General features: G+C 43.6%; 1 protein-coding gene across 1 annotated transcript in view; it reads right to left on the bottom strand.

Annotated features, from left to right (window-relative positions):
• Positions 1-6,764: 6,764 nt before the first annotated feature.
• The window catches only part of RASGRP2 (RAS guanyl releasing protein 2), a 1,091,080-nt gene continuing 1,076,287 nt past the window's right edge, over positions 6,765-21,557 (bottom strand). The window contains exon 14 of the mRNA XM_082270769.1: positions 6,765-7,052. Coding sequence (XP_082126895.1) covers positions 6,991-7,052 — 62 coding nt within the window. The 3' untranslated portion in view covers positions 6,765-6,990. The remainder of the gene's footprint in view (positions 7,053-21,557) is intronic.

Here is a 21,557-nt window from a genome sequence, read left to right as displayed (position 1 = left end):
CACAAGCCATTCTCAGGAAGCATGGAATTATGTTCCAGACAACAGTTCCATATAACCCAGAGCAAAATGGAGTTGCAGAGAGAATGAACCGCACACTATGTGAAAGTGGGAGGAGCATGCTATTTGATGCTGATATGCCAACTACATACTGGGGAGAAGCTATCACAACTGCATGTTATCTTCAAAATCGTTTGCCGGGAAAAGCAACAACAAAAACTCCATATGAACTGTGGAACAAAAGGAAACCAGATTTAAGACACATCAGAATTTTTGGAAGTAAAGCCTATGTACACATTCCAAAAGAAAAACGTACAAAATGGGATGCATGTGCAAAAGAAGGTGTGCTTGTGGGGTACAGTGAATCTCAAAAAGGATACAGGATTTTACATCAAGACACGAACAAAGTAACAGTCAGCAGAAGTGTGATTATTGATGAAAGTTCTGTGTGCTCAAAGTTTGAACAACAGACTCAAACTTTTCAAACTGAGAAAGAATCAACATCAGTCACTCAAGAAAATAAGGAAAGTGATACAGAAATAGAAATAACTGCAGAAGAATCAAAACCTGAAACTGAACCAGAAATACCTTCAGTCAGAAAATCAACCAGAATCAATAAAGGTGTTCCAGCTGAACGTTTATCTTACATAGCTCGCAGAGCTGTTCAAACTGAACCAGGTTCATGGAAAGAGATGCAGAAACTGCCAATGCATGAGAAACAAGTATGGTATAAAGCCGCTGATGAAGAAATGACATCACTCAAAGATCTCCAGACATGGACACTTTCAGAGCTACCTCAAGGTAAACATGCCATAGGATGTAAATGGGTTTTTAAAACCAAATGTAACTCTGAAGGGAAAGTCTGTCGGTACAAGGCAAGGCTGGTTGCTAAAGGTTACTCACAGAAGTTTGGTGAGGACTATGATGCTACTTTTGCTCCAGTTGCTAAACAAAGTACTTTCAGAACACTAATGACAGTGGCTGCCATGCGTACAATGATTGTAAAAAATAACGATATTAAGACAGCTTTTCTTAATGGTGATATTGAAGAAGAAATTTACATGTCACAGCCAGAAGGATATTTAAAAAAGGGACAAGAGCATCTTGTCTACAAGTTGAATAAATCTCTTTATGGCCTTAAACAATCAGCTCGAGCATGGAACCTGAAGATTAATCAAGTTCTACTAAATGAAGGATTTACAAGAAGCAAAGCTGATCCGTGCCTATATGCTAAACAAGTAGACACTGAGTGGATGTATCTGCTAATTTATGTAGATGACCTGATCATTGCTCACAAAAACGACAATGAAATTGCAAAGTTAACAGGAGTACTCAACAAGCACTTTGAAACTAAAGACCTAGGTGAAGTGACATATTATCTTGGAATTGACATCCAGCGTGAGAAAGATGGAAGTTTCCTGTTAAATCAGAGTGCAAAAATTGAATCTATTCTTCAGCAATTCAACATGACAGAGGCGAAAGGAGCAAGCACACCTATGTATACAGTCTATCCAAAGTTAGAAGGAGAAGATGATCTTCTCGCATCCAATGAACAATACAGACAAGCAGTGGGGGCACTTCTCTATATTGCAACCACTACACGTCCAGACATTGCAGCCAGCATGTCTCTTCTTTGCAGGCGAGTTGATAAACCACGTCAAAGAGACTGGAATGCGATCAAAAGAGTTATGAGATATCTGAAACAGACAAAAGACTTAAATTTGAAACTATCAGCAAGTGGTGGTTTAAACCTCGTGGGATATATGGACTCCGATTGGGCAGGTGATCACAGCACACGCAAATCCACAAGTGGTTACTTATTAAAATTAGGAGACAGTCCTATATCATGGTCCAGCAAGAAACAGATGTCAGTGGCATTGTCCTCTACAGAAGCTGAATACATATCTGCAGCTTATGCCAGTCAAGAAGTTGTGTGGTTACAGCAATTACTCAAGGATCTTGGAGAAGCAACATCAGAACCTACCGTCTTATTTGAGGACAATCAGGCTTGCATTAAGCTTGCAACAAGTGAGAAAATTAATGGAAGAACCAAGCACATCGATGTCAGACATCATTACATTCATGACTTAGTTGATCAGAAAGTGTATTGTGAGTCGGAAAAAATGATTGCTGATGCTTTGACAAAGCCACTAGCTAGAACCAGATTTGTGGATCTTAGATCAGAAATGGGATTGACATAGATAGTAGTTGTTGAGTGGGGGTGTTAGCATACAAGGTTTGTATTTAATCAGCAACAAATACTATATGACATTGTTGTGTGCCTATTACATTGTATGACCACTGGATGGCAGTGTTACATTTGTGAGTTCATGTTTTGTCTATGCCTCAAAGAGTAATAAAGAAGAGTTCCTGCTCAGAACAGGAAGCAGTGTTCAGTGAAACAACAGACTGTCTGCCTGTGCATTGTTTTAGCCCCAAAAGGTTATATCTAACACTTTTCGTTTGAAAGCCAACATCCTTATATTAGTTATCCTTGTATTCGTTATTAACAACCATATTAGTTTTAAGAAACACATGAATAAACTGACTTACTAACATTTACTCAATATTCACAAGATCTGTGATTTTCTTCAAAGTGAAATGAATTTATAGCAGATGTACTTTTCGAATAAGGACAATAGTCCATTCAGTTCAACCTGTGTAGGTAGGTAAATGTGTGTCAGTTTTGATAATCATTTCCCATATCCATGTATGTTGTGTTCACTAAGATGCACGTCCAAGAGCCCTTTAAAAATATCAATACTCCTCTGTTGCCCTTCTCTGTACTCTCTCCAGCACATCCTTCCTGAGGACTGGTGACCAGAACTGGACAGAATACTCCAGATGTGGCTGAACCAGGGTTTTTTTAAAGTGGCAGTATTATAGTTTTATCTCTGGAGTAAATAATTTTTATATATGGTAAAAGTCTACTGGCTTTGCTTGATGCAGCTTGACATTGCATGCTATTGCTCAGTCGGTTTTCTACCAGGACCCCCAGATCTCTCTCCGCCCTTGATTCCCCCTGGAAGTTCTCCCCCAGGTAAGTAGTTTGCATTTATATTTTTAGCCCGCAAGTGCATCATTTTACATTTCTTAAAGCGGAGTTCCACCCTAAATTTATACTTACCTCCATCTTCTCGCTCCGGGTCACCTGAAAAACAAATGGATAATCGCAATTTTTTTTTTTTTTTTACTTACCTTGTAGAGAAAATAAACTTACCTTACTTCCTTCTTCCTCCCCTCGGCGGCCACGGCGATTCGTCACTTCCTGGCTTTTGCAATGATTCCTGGGAGCTGAACGTCATCGCTCCCAGGAATCATTGCGCCTGCACCGGCCCCGACGTCAGTTCCGGTGCGCGCGCGTCATTCCCTTCTAAACAGCTTCTGGGCATGCCCAGAAGCTGTGGAGGGATGACGCGCGCGCACCGGAAGTGACGTCGGGGCCGGTGCAGTGCATCGTGGGACCGAAGAAGAAGGAAGAGGACACAGAAGAGGATCGCGCTGGCTTCAAGCTGCCCACACCTGAGATGGCAGCGCTGGACCAGACATTTTCAAGGTAAGTATTTCTCCCAAAAGGTAAGTGCAACCCGGGACAGATCAGAGGCTAGCCATTGTGGAATGTGCTAGCCCTGACTGTCCCGGGGGTATTTTTATAAAAAAATGTATAACCAGGGTGGAACTCCGCTTTAACATTAAACCTCATTTGCCATGTAGTTGCCAACCCCATTATTTAATCAGGTCTTTCTGTAAAATTTCTATATCCAGGTGTGAAGTTATCGCCCTGCTTATTTTTGTGTCATTCGCTAAAACTGAGATTGAGCTATTTATCCCATCTGCTATATCAGGGATTCCCAAACTACGGTCCTCCAGTTGTTCAGGAACTACAATTCAATTGTGAATGTCAGAGTTTTACAATGCCTCATGGGATGTGTAGTTCTGCAACAGCTGCAGGGCTGTAGTTTGGGAATCATATATGAATACATTAACCACTAGCCTACCGCTCACATTGCTGCTACTGCAGCAGAGCGGCTCGGCTGGGTCCAGCGGCGTAGTCCTACGTCGCTGGATTCCCCCCTCTCTCAGCGCCGCACGCGCCGCCGGAGGCTCGCTCCCGCTGTATTCAGTCACAGCGGGAGTTGGGACAGGGGAGGAGAGGCAGTGATCACGGCCGCTCTTCACCGATCGCCGGGGAAAGAGTGAGGAAAGAGTGAGGAAATCCGCCCACTTGTGTAAACAAAGCGGGCGGATCTCCTCTGTGACAGGCAGTGACAAATCACAGGATTCAGCATAGCTGAACCTGCGATCTCTGTCTGTCACACAACCCCCTCCCCCCACACACGTCAGTAAGCATGAGGCACACATTTAACCCCTTGATCACCAACAGTGATCCCTTCCCTGCCAGTTTCATTATTACAGTATCGGTGCATATTTATAGCAGTTAGGGGTCCGATATGTCCGCCGCAATGTCGTAGTCCTGCAAAAAAATCGCAGATCGCTGCCATTACTAGTAAAAAAATATAAATAAACAATAAAAATGACAAATCTTTCCCGTAGTTAGTAAACGTGATAACTTTTGCGCAAACCAATCAAAATACGCTTATTGTGATTTTTTTTTTTTACCAAAAATATGTAGCGGAAAACAAATTGGCCTAAAATGTTAAAAATGTTTGATTTGTACATTTTTTGAGTGGAATGTTATATGTCAGAATGTGAAAAATATTGTTTTTTTTTTTTTTTTCAAAATTATCGCTCTTTTTTTCAAAAATTTAAAATTGCACAGGTGATCAAATACCACCAAAAGAAAGCTCTATTTGTGGGGGAAAAAGGACATAAATTGAATTTGGGTACAGCGTTGCACGACCGCACAATTGTCCATTAAAGTAACGCAGTGCCCAATCGCAAAATATGGCCTGGTCAAGAAGGGGGTAAAATCTTCAGTCTTAAAATGGTTAAAAATACGCTAATTGAAAATGTTTTTGTCAAAGACATGTAGCTAAATACATTTTGGCATAAATATATGACAAAAATTGAATATATTGGATATTTTTTAACTGTCAAAATAGAAATGTAAATTTTTTCGCCAAATTTTCGCTCTTTTTTTATTAATATTGCAAAAAATGAAAAGCACAGTGGTGATCAAATACCACCAAAAGAAAGCTCTGTTTGTGAGAAAAAAAGGACTTAATTTTTGTTTGGGTACAGGGTTGCATGACCGCGCAATTATCATTTAAATTCGTGCAGTGCCAAGTTGAATAAAGCGGCCTGGACGTTAAGCAGGAAAATCCTCCGGGGGTAAAGTGGTTAAACAGAATTGGTCAGATAGGTCAAGACAGAGCCCTGGGGTACATTACTTACCACTTCAGACCAGTCTGAGTACATATTATTTATCACCACCTAAAATGTACAGAACAGTGCAGCTAGAATTCTTACCCAAACTCTAACTTTTACAATTAATTTTTTTTTTAATTTCATGTTCATTTTAAAATATTTCTGAAGTCTTTCTTCTCCCGACTTTACAGATACCATCAAAAAATAACATAGACTTTTTGAGGAGTTAAGGCCCGTACACACGTACCGATCGTCGGCATACAAACGTCGGCGGACGAAAGATCTGCCGATTGTACGCGTGTTAGTATGGTGCCTCCGACAGATGTCTGCGCACAATCCGCGGACAAAAGTCTTTCTTGCAAACATGAAAATTTTTGTCTGCGGACACCAGAACGGACGATTGTTCGCCTGTCAGTACAGAATTCGGCCGACAGACCGCAGATTTGCAAGACTGGGCATGCTCAGAAAATTAAAAACACAGGGAAAGTTAACCATTACATGACATCACTTCTGCAGTCAGCTGAAGTCTGCAGACAAAATTCTTGTGCTGTCCTTGTGCTGTCTTTGCACTTTTCAACAGACACCGACATCCCGGGGAGAAAAGACGAACATTTGTATGCCGACGATCGGTACGTGTGTACAGGGCTTAAGACTTTTCCTTTAATGGTACTATGTGGAATGCTCCTCCAAAGAACCTGACAGCGACTGATGCAAACTGATTCTATGACAACGAATCCTAAGGCTTCATGAACACTGGCAAAAAAACAACATATTTTTAAAAAAACATATTTACTCGATTTTAGGATCTTTTGGCATTTTTCTTTTTTTTTTTTTTTTACCATAGCTTCTAAAACTTAACTCCATAAAAGCCTATAGAGTTTATTTACTAAAGTTGGAGAGTGCAAAATCAGGGTCACTTCTCCATAAAGACCAATCAGCTTCCAGGTTTTATTGTCAAAGCTTAATTGAACAAGTGGAGATTAGAAGCTGATTGGCTTCCATGCACTGCTGCACCAGTTTCAGTGCTCAAGTTTTAGTAAATCTACCCCTATGCATCCATGTACACTTATACATTTAGCAGAATTTTGGAGCTGACGCGTTTAGTGAGGTTAAATTTCCCTCTCCTGAACACGGAAGATTCACTTTCAGGATAGAAAAGTTTTCACCGCTGGCCACAGAAAAACTCGGCAAAAAATGCATTTTTGCCACATTTTGCGTTTTTCCATGGCTGTGGTGAGGGTAGGCTAGTGTACATGTAGCCTTAAACAGTAATATCTGGACCTAATTGTGTTGTGCCGTTATATTTATTTTGTTTTGTGTTATGTTTGAATTATGAGAATTTTAATGTCATTTGTTTGTTGTAAGGCACTTAGCAAAAGTAAAACATTTTTTAATTATGATTTTTATTTAAATGTGTAACTAATAGCAACTAAAGAAACACATTGTTATGTTTATTTTAATGAACCATTTAGAAAAACAGTTTTCTTTAAAATGCTATATTTCTACTTCAGTTGTATTTCTCTGACGTAGATCATGTGGCTAAACACCATCTCAATTACTGGATAGACTACTGTCATAAAATAAATTCAATTATCTCTTGATAGTAGAAATGATGCCCTCAAGATATATGTGCACAAGGAGGAATGCCTGTAAATGCTTAGGTCTTCACAAACTTCTTTCAGGAGTTGGAGGACTTGGAGAAGCTTCCATTGTATAGCACTTGCTATCTAAAATGAAAGAAGATTGCAATCAATTCATCATCACAATTTGGATAAAATCACAACACCCATCAGTAAATACATTTTCTGGTGTGACCTATTATAAGCTGGCAAGGCAGGTTGGGACATGTATTTTCACAAAGATTGGAGATAAAACAGCCCAGTACATGTGTGTTGGGGAGTGGTTGAGGGGGAACATATAGAGTATAATTTTGAATTATGAATTTGATGGAGGTGATGAACAATTGCCAAGGCATGCACAGCCTATTGCATTAAGGTGTGCACCCCAAAGTTCAAACATACAAGCCTCAGCTGCACAGGAAAGTGAATAAATGGGAAGTGCTCTGTGCTCAGCAGCTTCCTGTTCATGTACAAACTGAAGCATAGTAAAAAGTTTATTATGCTTCAGTAATGAATGAACACAGTGAGTGAGTGTGTTTACTGTGTTCATTTAGAAGGAAGGGTCAGTAAATCACATATCTACTAGCTCTTTCCCCCACTCTCCATCCTCAAACATCCCCCACAGCAGCCAGAGGGAGAGGAGAGGAGCAAAGTCAGCAGCACTGCAGGGTGGGGGGGTTAAACACGGGGGGGAGCCTGGGCAGTGGGGGGAAACGGCACCACAGGTAGTGATTAGGCACACCCCCTCTGCATGCCTATGATTGACTTACCTCTCTCAATCCAGCGCTGAATCTGCTTCTAAGGTGCACTCTTCCAGGTTTTTATCCATAAAATGGCATCCAATTGGTTTGGTTCCCAACTCCTGAAGACACACTCTCTGCCACATCCAAACAAAGTGGTGCAGTAATTACCTGCTGTCTTCCCTGTCACTGCTGCTTCCTATCAAGGGGGTTCAATGTCCACCTGTTTCCTCTGCACCACTGCATCCAATATCAGTGGCTTCCCTTCTCTGCCTAGTCAATTTAAACTTAACATAGCTTCCAGCTTGCTGCCATGCCCCTGGTAAAACGTTCTGTTACCCTGGTTATCTATGTCTATTGTCTGAGCTGATTTTTTGCTTGTATCTGTTTGTCAGTGATGGCTGCCTGCTCTGACCTCTAACTTGTATCCTGTCCACAGCCAGGCATAACCTTTGGACTGTTACCTAAACAGTGCTCACATATACATGTGTAGTGCTGCCCCCTCAGGAGCCGCTTAAGTAAAACGGGTCCCTTGCTCCGCCTCTCAACCCTCAAGATCAATCTCCACCCCTCTGGCACACCTGGTGATTTTCTGGGTGTATGCGGCTTTAAGAATACACTTTGACACGATGAAGCACCAGTTTAACCGTTTACTGGACAATTAAAGTGTAACTGATACAAATCAACACGACAGGAAATATGAATATGGAGTCCCAAAAATCCCAGAGTTGCTGGGATGACTCAAGACTCAGGACCTCAAATACACAATGTTACAATGACAACAGTAGATATATGGTTATCTAATTGAAAAGTTATTTGTATGTCTGCAATAGTGATGCAGTTTCTCTTTAACTAGGTGATAGTGACATACCAGACTTTATCTTCAAAATAAGTGATGAAATAAACAATTATATTCAATTAACTCAGTTTCAGGAATATTGCTTAATAATATAACCTGAAAGAGTGCACTCTATCACCTATAGGGGGCCCCCTTGGATAGTATGAGTATGAGTCTCCTCTGAGGCAAGGCCTTGCTAATCTTCGCCGGCTGTGAAGCTCTCAATCATTCCAAGAATGATATTTGTAATCCAAGATGGGAATGAGAACTATTTGTAATCCACCAAGGAAGAGAAGATATTAACATCAAGGCTCTGTCTAAGATTTATGCAGTCTAGGGGTCTGTGTGTATATTGGTCCGGCCTTTTCAGCTCGCCATGCACTTTTACAGTACTGCAGTGTCTTATGGCAACTGCTGTATCACAGTGACATTTCCCCAGTATTTATACTGTGTCAGAGGCCTTCCCTCTGCATCCGTGAACTACTATAGTTTTGTAGCTGGATATCTTTTAACCAGTCCTCTGGTGCTCTGCTGTCTCAGTCAGTCAACCCAGCTCAGAGTCTGCCGCTCTCCATTCAGCTTCACTGGCTCTGCCACCGCTGTGCAATCACCAGCATCCGCGCTGCTGACGGGTTCCGTGCTCTCTTCAGGCCACATGCATTAGACCTCAACACAGACTGTGTCTCAGCACACCTCTCAGGCTGGTCTGTCCTCACTGAGTGTAGGAAGCAAGAGAGAGACATGTTGTAAAGCAGACAAGTGTATAGCTTTGCTCTGGTCCTCCCCTTCCCCCATTACATCCTGGGATTGTAGTTTCCTCTTTAATCCAGATAACAGTCTGCTCACACTTCAGAACTACATTTCCCACAATTCTGTTCTTTTGCTTCCTGTGAGAGGCTGATCTGTTCTTTGCTGAGTGCAGTCTTAAAGGTCCACACACAGCCTGAATAATCAGAGGGTAAATCTGCATTATCAAGGAATGGCAGTCTGCAACACACTCCCCCCACCAAAAACTCTTTGGTCCTCCAAAGGCAGGAGAGTCCTGAACCTGGTACAGGCTTTGTAGATACATGCGGAGAGAAACCGGTTAATGTGACTAAAAACAGATGACTAACATTTTCATGAACCTAAACTCAAACTTAAACTCATTGCATGAAACAAAGTTGGCAGAGGAACCTCCCACCAATTGTTATAGGAAGGGAGGTTGTCCTGCTTACAGGCCACTTTTATTGGGTTGGCCCAACCAGATGTGCCAGGGGGAGAGTGAGGGTCGCTCTCCACCAGATCTGTGGTGCAAAGATTAGGTGCCTCAAAAGTCCTTTAAGAGGTGAGAATAGCCTCCTCAGAGCTTTCTCCTAGGACATCATATGTCAGTCTCTTAGGTTTGCGAATAATTCTTCTCTCTCTTTGCTCTTTAGATTCACAGGTTGTAGGCTCACGAGTCACGACCTCTTCTTCCTCTATGTGAGCTTCAACCTCCTATTCCTGTGCTCCATCCTCCTCATCAAAGAAATGTGGAGAGTCCTCAGAGTCTACGGCCTGTAGGAGAAGCTGAGAGTCTTCTAGATCTTCTGATGGCTGATTCTGAGGCACAAATTCAGGAGCTTCAGGCCTGAGAATCCCAGTATCTGTCACTTTGGGAGGAGAAAAAGAGAGAGTGACAGTCTCCGTTACTTGAGACTGCCACAGCCAAGCCGCTCCCATCTCTTCATCCTCGTTGTCTTTATCTTCTGCATCTAAGGGTACAGGCTGGGACCTGGTCACTGGATGAGATCGTTGTGAAGTTGAAGGTGTAGGCTGTGGATCCGACTGTGATTGCATTCGGACGGCTTCTGACAAGGGCAACAGATGGTTGCGATGCCAGGTCTTCAGGGGGCCTGTACTTCCTTCGGATCTGATCTGATATACTGGTAGTCCCGGTAGCTGCTTACAAATTACATGCGGTTGTGACTTCCAGCGATTAGCTAACTTGTGTTTTCCAGGTATACCCAAGTTTCTCAGCAACACTCTGTCTCCCTGTTGAAGATCTTGCACTCACACCTTGAGGTCACAGTTTCTCTTGTTTCTCTGTCCCCGGGCATCTGAGGCAGCTTGGGCCTTTTCATAGGCGGTCTTCAGACTTTTCCTCAGGTGATCCACATACCCTCTGTGAGAAGTTACTGAGGTATTATCTAGGGATGTGCGGAAGGCCAAGTCAACTGGCAAGTGAGCCTCTATTCCAAACATCAATCGATAAGGAGAGTAGCCCGTGGCATCATTTGTGGTACTGTTGTAGGCATGCACAATGGCAGCTGTATGTTTACTCCAGTGTTGTTTCTGTTCTGAAATCAGGGTCCCAAGCATATCCAGGAGAGTCCGATCAAATCTCTCTGGCTGAGGATCTCCCTGGAGATGGTACAGGGTGGTTTGTGACTTCTTTATGCCAAGCAAATCTAAGAGATTCTTGATGAGGCGACCTTCAAAGTCTCTCCCTTGATCGGAGTGGGTGCGTTGAGGTAAACCATAGTGTACAAAGAACTTTTCCACCAAGATCTTGGCTACTGTACATGCTTGTTGGTCTTTAGTGGGAAAAGCCTGTGCATATCTAGTGAAGTGGTCAGTCACTACCACTCAGGTCAGGCTCCAAACACAGAAAGTCAATGCACACCAGCTCCATGGGTCCTTGGCTCTGAAGGTGGCCAATAGAGGCAGCTCGATGAGGCAAAGTCTTCCTTTGTATGCATCTGATACATGAATGGCAGTAGCTCTCAACTTCAGCCCACATGTAGGGCCAATAGAACTGGTCTTTCACCAGGTTAAAAGTCCTATTGGGCCCTAGGTGGCCATGGTTGTCATGTAGAGCATCAACACAGTCTCTCTATGCTTCTCGGGTAGAAATAACTGGCATTTCTCTTCAGGATCATCAGAGGGGCCCCTTCGGTAGACCACTCCGTTGCGCAGTTGCAACCGATCCCACTCTCTATGAAGCAGTCGAGCTTCTGTTGGGGTGTCAATAAGAAGCAAGTCAGGACACTGGCTCTCCATAGCCTCTATCACCAGTCTACAAAGAGGATCTTCCATGTAGTTTTTCCTCAAGTCTTTCTTGGAGAGTTTGGGCAAACCTTCATCCCCAACCTGGGTGTTGCAATAACCCCTGGGAACTCTGGCTGCTGAGACTCCAATTTCTTCCGCTCTAGACCCACCTCCAGCTTGGTATTCTGCACCCTGACAAAGAGCTTGTACACCTTCAGGTGCCAGATGGGTCCATACTTCAGAAGGGTCCCTTGTGATGGGGGGCCTTCTCAACAGAGCATCTGCATCCCTGTTTCCTACCCCTGGACGGTACTTTAGGCTGAAAATAAATTCGGACAAGGCAGCCAACCATCTGTGACCAGTGGCGTCCAACTTGGCAGTAGTGAGGATGTATGTGAGAGGATTATTGTCTGTCTTGATCACAAAGTCTGCTCCATACAGGTAATCCCTCAGCTTATCCACCACTGCCCACTCAAGGCCAGAAATTTGAGTTTATGCATGGGGTAGTTCTTCTCGGCGGGTGCCAAACTCCGACTCACATAAGCGACTGGCCGCAGGTGACCATCATGTTCTTGATACAGCACCCCACCTAGCCCTTCTCTACTGGCATCAACATGTAATTCGTATGGCTTTGTTGGATCTGCATAGGGTACGACTGGAGCTGTTGTCAAACTCCACTTCAGCTGCCTAAAAGCCTCCTCACACTGAGCGGTCCACTGTTCCCGAAAGGACTCTCGAGGTCTTCTAGGCCCTAAGACAGGTCCGACAGGTTTTGTTAGGTCTGCGCCATCTTCTTCCTCTTCATTCTTCAGTAGTTCATTGAGTGGGTGAGCTATTTCTGCAAATCCTTAAACAAACCTCCTGTAATAGGAACAGAATCCCAGGGATGATCTGAGCTCAGTCACATTGGTAGGCCTTGGCCAAGAGGTAACAGCTTCCAACTTCTGAGGGTCGGTGACCACCCCTTCGGCAGACACGATATGGCCAAGGTAGTTAACTGAGGGTTGATAGGACTGGCATTTTTCCAACAACAGATTCAACCCTTCCTCATGGAGTCTCTTCAAGCCTTCTCCAAACGCTCTTCATGTTCCTCCAACATCTTACCGAAAACAATAATGTCATCCAGGTACACCAACACCTCAATCAAGTTCATATTGCCCACCGTCTTCTCCATTAGTCTTTGGAAGGTGGCTGGGGCGCCAGACAGACACTGTGGCATCCGGTTGAATTCTAAGAATCCTACTGGGGTGATGAAAGTGGTCTTTTCTTGATCCTCAGGGTACATAGGAATTTGGTAGTACCCACTCTTCAAGTCCAGTACGCTTAATCATTTTGCCCCTGACAAGCTCTGCAGGGAATCTTTTTTCCTAGGAGTGGTATATTGGTCAGGGATGGTCCTCCAATTATCGATGCACAGCCTCAGGGACCCGTTTTTCTTTCGTACCAGCACTATTGGAGAAGCATACGGACTCCGAGACTCCTGGATAATACCTGCTCTCTTCAGCTCGGCCAGCTGCTGCCGCAGGTCTTCCAAATCCCCAAAGGTGATTCGTGGCACTCGCTCCCGAGATGGCTTATGCTCCTGGAGGCGAATCCGGTGGTGGGCACTATTTACACACCCCACGTCAAACTCACTCTTAGAGAACGCTGTTTGCCATCTCATTAGCTGATTTTTGACCTTTTCCTTCCATTCGGGTGATAAAGGAATGTTCTTCGGGTAGAACTCCTCCACAGAGATTCCATCTTTCACTCCTCCCACCAAATCAGGTGGTCAGACTGGGGTGGCTGGATTCACTTGCCCTCATAACATCCAAGCAGGCATCTTTACTAAATAAGCCGTGATGTTACGGACATTGACTGAGACTTTTCCTCGGCTTCTATGCAGTGCCTTCGTTGAGACCACTTCTGGGATTTTTTCCAGCCCTGTATCTTCTCTTTGGCCTTCTGCTTCAAGGATAATGAAAGGACCTGGATTCTTCCAACTGAGCTTGACAGTGGCTGGCAAATAAATAATTTCACCAGGCTGTAATACCTTTTCACAGTGGTCCAGGTGCCATATTTTCCCCTAACCCCTCATCTGGGGCCTTTTGCTACTGTACATAGCGTTGATAGACTTGCCACAACATGGGGTGCACATTAGTAGTTGTAGCACTAGATTCTGCAACAAGAGACATCAACAGCCTTCGTACAAGGTCAGTGTTGGTCCCTATGATCAGGGAATTCTTGCTGGCCCCAGGCAGGCGAGAGCAAACCACTGCCAGTGTGTCAAATGTCTCTGTCTTTCCAGCTACAGATGGGTCAAAGGTCAGCTTGATTGGTAGATAGCCGTCGTAAGAGAAATTTTGAGTTCCAATGCCCCATATCTCCAAGTTCTCTAACTTCTGCAATGGCAGGTGCTTGAGGTGCATGTTGTAAAAGTCCCTGTATAGGAGGGTTAATTGAGCTCCGGTATCCAGAAGGGCCTTGGTATATATTCCCTCCACTTGGATGGAAACGACTGGGGAAGGCCCCACTAGCTCAGCAGGGAATCTTCAGGTAGGGGTCACATTGACCTGGATTTGCGCCCCTTTCTTGTAGAAATTCTGATCCGGCCTGAGTTTCCTTTGAGTTCTAGGGGTCTGGTGTGCACTGACTCTCCAACGCCGTGTAGCCTGTGTCATAGGGAGTGGGACACTGGGTTGCTCAGAGGCAACAACTTGGGCCCTCTGTGAGGGTCTGGATTTTTGCTGCGGTTTCCTCGTGTTGGTAGTTTTGGAGCTAACTACTGTAGATGACTGAATAAATAATATTGCTGCGCTAAGTGAATAAATCAATGGTTGTGAATAATTGAATAATAAGTGACCAAATCTTATCCAAATCAATCAATAATCTGTGATAACAATTGATAAATCAAAAGGTAAACCGTGGTGTAAATGATAGTCCCAATTCACAGTGACAAAAAAAGTGACACAGTAATAACTTAAATCATCATCCGTGAATGTGATCAAAGGTGCTGCATGCTTCACTCCAAGTGATTCTGGTGACAAGTGTAATATTAGCAGCTCACCTTAGAGACAGACTCCTGAGAGTCAGATACACTTTGGGGTAATCACAGTCGCCTGGTATTCCTTCCTACCATCACCTCCAGAAACTCTCTCCAAGTATGTAGGGTATCCGGTATAAAAATAAAAAGAGATCTAATGCTCTCTGTCTTTATATGGCTATTTATTAAACACAAAAGATGAAAATGTACTTACAATATCAAGCACTTAGAGTAGTGCGGACTTTCTAGGCATCATAACACTTCCTGCAACCTCCGGGAATCAACGTGATGACGTGCAGGCTCCTCCCCCGTACGCGTTGCGTCATAGACTTCGTCAGCGGGGTCTGACAAAGTCTATTTTTATTTTTATACTGGATACCCTACATACTTTTCTGGAGGCGATGGTAGGAAGGAATACCAGGTGACTGTGATTACCCCAAAGTGTATCTGACTCTCAGGAGTCTGTCTCTAAGGTGAGCTGCTAATCTTACACTTGTCACCAGGATCACTTGGAGTGAAGCATGCAGCACCTTTGCTCACATTCACGGATGAAGATTTAAGTTATTACTGTGTCACTTTTTTTTGTCACTGTGAATTGGGACTATCATTTACACCACGGTTTACCTTTTGATTTATCAATTGTTATCACAGATTATTGATTGATTTGGATAAGATTTGGTCACTTATTATTCAATTATTCACAACCATTGATTTATTCACTTAGCGCAGCAATATTATTTATTCAGTCATTTTAGATGTTTTGTGTTTGGCACTGATTGTTTGCAGCTTTGTGCACATTACTTGTATCATTAAAATAGGGCTTGCGCTGATTATTTTTATTGTATTATTATAACTAATGTAGATGGGCACCTGGTTTGCTCCCTCACCGGGCCCTCTGAAGTTTTCCGCCGGCTTTGTGGGGGACAACATTCTCACCGCCTCAGCGAGATCTGCCAGGTTCTCTTCATTTGGACACTGGGCTTTGAAATGTCCTTCTTCCCCACAGCGATGACACTTTTTAGCTGTAGGAGAGGCAACATTTCCTCTCTTGGTTGCAAGGGCGGACACTGTCTGTTTCACTTCTGAGAGTGATTGTTGCATACTGGCATGGGCTTCCATCACTTGCCCCACTGTCTTCTGAATCCCACAGAATGTTTGCTGTAAGGTAGTTTGTGCTTGTGCCAACTGGGCTATGACTTGCGCCAAAGTGTCAATTGGAGTGCAGGGGCCTCCTTTTGAACTGGTCTCCGGTCCAAGTCCAGACTGGATGATGTAGGCTGTAGCGCCGGTCTTGGGCCCCGAGCCCCATGCCTTGGCTTTGATGAGGGCCTCCTCTTCTCTAATAGTCTTCATGAGTTTAGAGAAGGTGAGGAGGTCATTTGAACTCCGAGTTCAAAGCTGTAACACAATAGGATCCAATGGATGTGCTCCTTTCTGCACTTGATGCACTAGAGCTTTACTGGCAGCTTTGGCTTCCATACCACCTTTCATTATAACTTGATGAAGGATCTGATCCAGCCGTGCAACATAGGCCGTTAGCGTCTCACCTTCCATCTGGTATGTGTGATTGAAGAGATAAAGTAATTCCATGCAGTCTTCAATTCTTCCATAGTTCTCACAAAGCACTTCTAGACACTCAGAAATGGTACAGCCGGGTTTATCCCATTTCAAATTCCGAATTACATAAGAAGCTGGAACACGCAGACTCTCAACCACTCTCGGTCTCTTTACTGTATCAGTCACTTCCCACTCCTCAATTGCTTGAATGGCCTGATCAATGCAGGTATCGAAGTCATCTTCTCCTGAGGGTGTAGGAACTCTCCCAGAAAAGAACCGTAGCTTGTGATAAACATAATTGACTGGCACTATTAGATTCTGAAGGTGCCCGGTTACCAGTTTCCCAAACTCAGGAACTCAAAGGGAAGAGGAATCTTCAGAGGATGTGGCCGATTTTATAGTGGTTATCTCTGGGTCGGACATGGTGGATCCTGAGCTCTCTGGCATAGAGCGTGACTCACCCAATTGAATCAATACAGTATTAATTTCTGTGGTTAGTTGGAAACTATCCTTCAGAACTGGAGGGACTCCCTTCTTCCATTCTGTCAAGGCAAAGGTTTGGTTGGAGCTAAGGTCTGTCTTCACCTCCAGTATATATGCTTTCTGGCCTAGGTCTGAGGCGACCATTGCTTTGTGGATTTGGTCCTCAGTCCATTCTGTGCCAGGGACACTAATCCCCACACACAGCTCCACTTTGCCGTTTTCTTCTCTACACCACTTGGCCACGGGGTCCATCTCAGTGTCCTTAGGGGTGCTGTCTTGGGAAGTTGATTGCAGAGTAGCGGGCATCCCGGATGAGCCCCCACATGTAGCGCTACCCCCTCAGGAGCCGCTTAAGTAAAACGGGTCTCTTGCTCCGCCTCTCAACCCCCAAGATCAAGCTCCACCCCTCTTGCACACCTGATTTTCTGGGTGTATGCACCTTTAAGAATACATTTTGACACAATGAAGCACCAGTCTAACCGTTTACTGGACAATTAAAGTGTAACTGATACAAATCAATATGACAGGAAATATGAATATGGAGAACCAAGATGGGGTTCCGAGTCCCAAAAATCCCAGAGCTGCTGGGATGACTCAAGACTCAGGACCTCAAATACACAATGTTACAATGACAACAGTAGATATATGGGGGGCCCCTTCTACATGGATACTATGAGTCTCCTCTGAGGCAAGGCCTTGCTAATCTTCGCCAGCTGTGAAGCCCTCAATAATTCCAAGAATGATATCTGTAATCCAAGATGGGAATGAGAACTATTTGTAATCCACCAAGGAAGAGAAGATATTAACATCCAGGCTCTGTCTATGATATATGCAGTCTAGGGGTCTGTGTGTATATTGTCCCGGCCTTTTCAGCTTGCCACGCACTATTACAGTACTGCAGTGTCTTATGGCAACCGCTGTATCACAGTGACATTTCCCCAGTATTTATACTGCGTCACAGGCCTTCCCTCTGCATCTGTGAACTACTATAGTTAATGTAGCTGATATCTCTCACCCAATCCTCTGGTGCTCTGCTGTCTCAGTCAGTCAACCCAGCTCAGAGTCTGCCGCTCTCTATTCAGCTTTAATGGCTCTGCCACTGTTGTGCAATCACCAGCATCTGCACTGCTGAGGACGGGCTCCCCGCTCTCTTCAGGCCACATGCATTAGGCCTCAACACAGACTGTATCTCAGCACACCTCTCAGGCTGGTCTGTCCTCACTGAGTGTAGGAAGCAAGAATGAGAGACGCTGTGAAGCAGACAAGTGTATAGCTCTGCTCTGGTCCTCCCCTTCCCCCATTGCATCCTGGGATTGTAGTTTCCTCTGTAATCCAGATAACAGTCTGCTCACACTCCAGAACTACATTTCCCACAATTTTGTTCTACTTCCTGTGAGAGGCTGTTCTGTTCTTTGCTGAGTGCAGTCTTAAAGGTCCACACACAGCCTGAATGATCAGAGGGTAAATCTGCATTATCAAGGAATGGCAGTCCGCTACACATGTAGTATAGTACTAAACAAAACATCCTTTAAGTACATTGCCACTATACATATATAAAAGACCTTGATTATGAGAAAAACATGACAGAGCATTATAGGACATGCAGAATCCAAAAACAGAGAATCAGAATCAAAAAGAACAAAATAATAGTAAAATTAAGAGCGAATATCCTCAAGCTGTGGACCATACCAACAAAGTGTAAAGGAGCAACCATCGGATGATACAGTAAGTTCAGATACTACCCAAGGGGTCCAGATTTTGTAAAGTTTTTTTAGGGCATCCTCTAGCCTCATAGGTCAACTTGTGTAGTGGAACTGCCTGGTTAATTCAATTAAGCCACAAAGGTATGGTAGGGGGGAGTCAGTGATTTCCTATTCCTAAGAATTTTTTGGTATAAAACAAAACCAGACCTAAAAAGAGTTTAGCACAATTAGGGAGGTTATCATCATCTATATACCCAAACAGGCAGCGTAATGAGTTACAGATACCGGGCAATTGTGTGAGCATGCTAATTAAATTAGTAACTTAAGGCTCTGATAGGTGGGCACTCCCAGACCATATGATAGAACGTGTCATCTGCAGAGAAGCATGTAGAACAAACAGGAGAGGACAGCTTGTCCATGTGGAAAAGGAGACTGGGAGTATAATATGATTGGTACATAAATTTGGATTGAACAAACCTATCCCTGAACGAAAGGACAGTGGGAACCTGTAGGGGAAGAATCTCCTGCCACGTCTGGAATATCTGCTCTCTAGTGAGATTCTGTAATCAAAGGTCTATCAGTTTTAGAATGCAACAAAGAGTAATAGGTGGACACCAGTTTAGAATGGGAGGGATCACAAAACATTTTTCCGGTGCAGAAGGTTTAACCACTTGCCGAATGCCGCACAACTTTTTACGTCGGCAGTCAGCCCCTCACAGGCAGAGCGGCGTAGGCATACGTCGCTAACCTGTAAGGGTGTGGGGAGCGAGTGCGCGCCGCCAGAGGCCCCCTCCCGCTTGGCCCCGCCCCCCCCCCCGTGCGTGTGCCCGGCGGACCCGATGTCCACCGGGCACTCGCGATCGTCCGTGACAACGGGAGAAAGGCAGGCGGCTAGTGTAAACAAAGCCGCCTGTCAGTTCTCCCTGTGTAAGAATGATGATCAAACGGTTCTACTATGTAGGACCGTTGATCATTGTTCTTACACACACAGCCACAGCCAATCACAGTTAGAAGCACGCCCCTAGGACACACTTAACCCTTCCCTCTCCAATACAGTTAACTCCTTCACTGCCAGTGTCATTTTTACAGTAACAGTGCATACTGTATATATAGCACTGATTACTGTAGTAATGTCACTGGTAACCCCAAAATTGTCAAAAACGTCAGTCAAGGGTCCGACCTGTCTGCCCCAATGTCGCAGTCCCGCAAAAAAAAAATCGCAGATCGCCGCCATTACGGGTTAAAAAAAAACAACAAAAATTACAAAAATCTTTCCCTTTGTTAGTAAACGCAATAACTTTTGCGCAAACTAATCAAAATACGCTTCATGCGATTTTTTTTTTACCAAACATATGGTAAAAAAAAAAAATTGGCCTAAAATGTTAAAAAAATTTGATTTTTACATTTTTTTGGGGGGGAATTTCATATAAAAAAATATTGTTATTTTTGCAAAATTGACGCTCTTTTTTTGTGTATAGCGCATGATCAAAAAATCGCACAGGTGATCAAATACCACCAAAAGAAATCTCTGTTTGTGGGAAAAAAAGGACGCCAAATTAGTTTAGGTACAGCGTCGCACGACCGCGCAATTGTCCGTTAAAGTCACGCCGAATAGCAAAATAGGCCCTGGTCAGGAAGGGGTAAAATCTTCCGGGGCTTAAAGGACACATTAGTCAATCCAAATTTTGCAGCTCCAGTGTGTTGTAATTGAAGGTATCTGAAATAAGCTGTAGAGGGAAGATTATGGTCTCGCTTGAAATCAGCAAAGGAGCGAAAAGCACCTAGAGAAAATAGGTGAGAGACTAATTTTCCCTCATGTCAAGTCTAGGGATGACCGAACGGTTCAGGTCGACCATCGGTTCAACCCAAACATTGGGTGTTCGAAATTCGGCCGAATTCCGAACTTTTTGCAGTAAAAGTTCAGAATTCGGTCACCTGAACCGCCCAAAATGCAATGGGTTAGAAAATGGGCTTTAAAAGCCTGTGATTGGCCCAGAAACGTCAGTAAAAGCCAATGAGGGGGGCAGGAGTCTGCCCCCCAGTATATAACATAGCCCCTCCTAACCTCTAGCACTGTAATACAGAGGCTTTGGAAGAGAGTGGAAGCATTTGTGTTTCTCCTGCTGTGTTAAACAACGTTTGCTGCATAGCCGATTGCTTGTAAAGCTCCAGTGTAGTTAGAAATACAGCGATTGTGTTGTTTGAGTTAGAAAAAATTTTTTTTTAAAGGGACAGTGTCAGTTAGAAATTATCTTCTGCTGTATGGAGCTGTTCTTTTAGTGTGAGGAAAGGGATATGCAGTGTAGTTAGGTTACTATATACCACTATAGTTAGATTTAATAATCTAGTTTTTGTAGGGATACTTTTAAGTGTCAGGGTTCCGTCTAGTGAGAACGTTGCACTGCTGATATATCTACAGCAGGTATACGTGCTTGCTAGTCAGCTATTGTGCAAAATACATTTCAGCGATACACACATCTGCTGTATTTAGCGACAACTTTGGGTCGCATAGCAGTGTGCGCATAGCAGTGTGCGTTTTGCAGGTGAATTTCACCGCGCAGAGTTGCCAAAGCCTCAGTGACAACTTAACGGCTGTTCATGTTGTAAGCGTTAAGTCCACTGCAAAAGGCTTTGCTACTCTGCGTCACACACATCTGCTTTATTTAGCGACAACTTTGGGTCACATAGCAGTGTGCTTCTTGCAGGTGATTTTCACATCGCACAGTTGATAAAGCCTCAGTGACAACTATACATAAATTAAAATTCATCACAAAAAAAAACAGATTATTTTTCTTAGAATTTCAGTAGCGCAGGGATGGTGTTACCCTCCTTTCATAAAGTGCAAATAGATAAAGTGTATAAATTGCATAAATAATCCAAAACATCCAACTAAGCAAGAACAGAGTCCTTCAAAAGTCTTTGTTTATGTGCAAAGTTGTCGCTAAATAAAGCAAATGTGTGTGACGCAGAGTAGCAAAGCCTTTTGCAGTGGACTTAATGCTTACTACAAGAACAGCTGTTAAGTTGTCACTGAGGCTTTGGCAACTCTGCACGGTGAAATTCATCTGCAAAACGCACACTGCTATGCGACCCAAAGTTGTCGCTAAATAAAGCAGATGTGTGTGACGTAGCACACAGGGACTGGACGCAGAGACACTTGTACTTTATATGTATAGATTATTTAGTATACTTAGAACAGAAGGAGCTATATATATATATATTTATATATATATATATATATATATATATATATATATA

The sequence above is a fragment of the Pelophylax lessonae genome, assembly GCF_965119305.1.
Source record: "Pelophylax lessonae genome assembly, chromosome: 10".
NCBI classification, from domain to species: domain Eukaryota; kingdom Metazoa; phylum Chordata; class Amphibia; order Anura; family Ranidae; genus Pelophylax; species Pelophylax lessonae.
The sequence above is the reverse complement of the archived record's forward strand: the minus strand, read 5'-3'. Positions and strand labels throughout refer to the sequence as shown.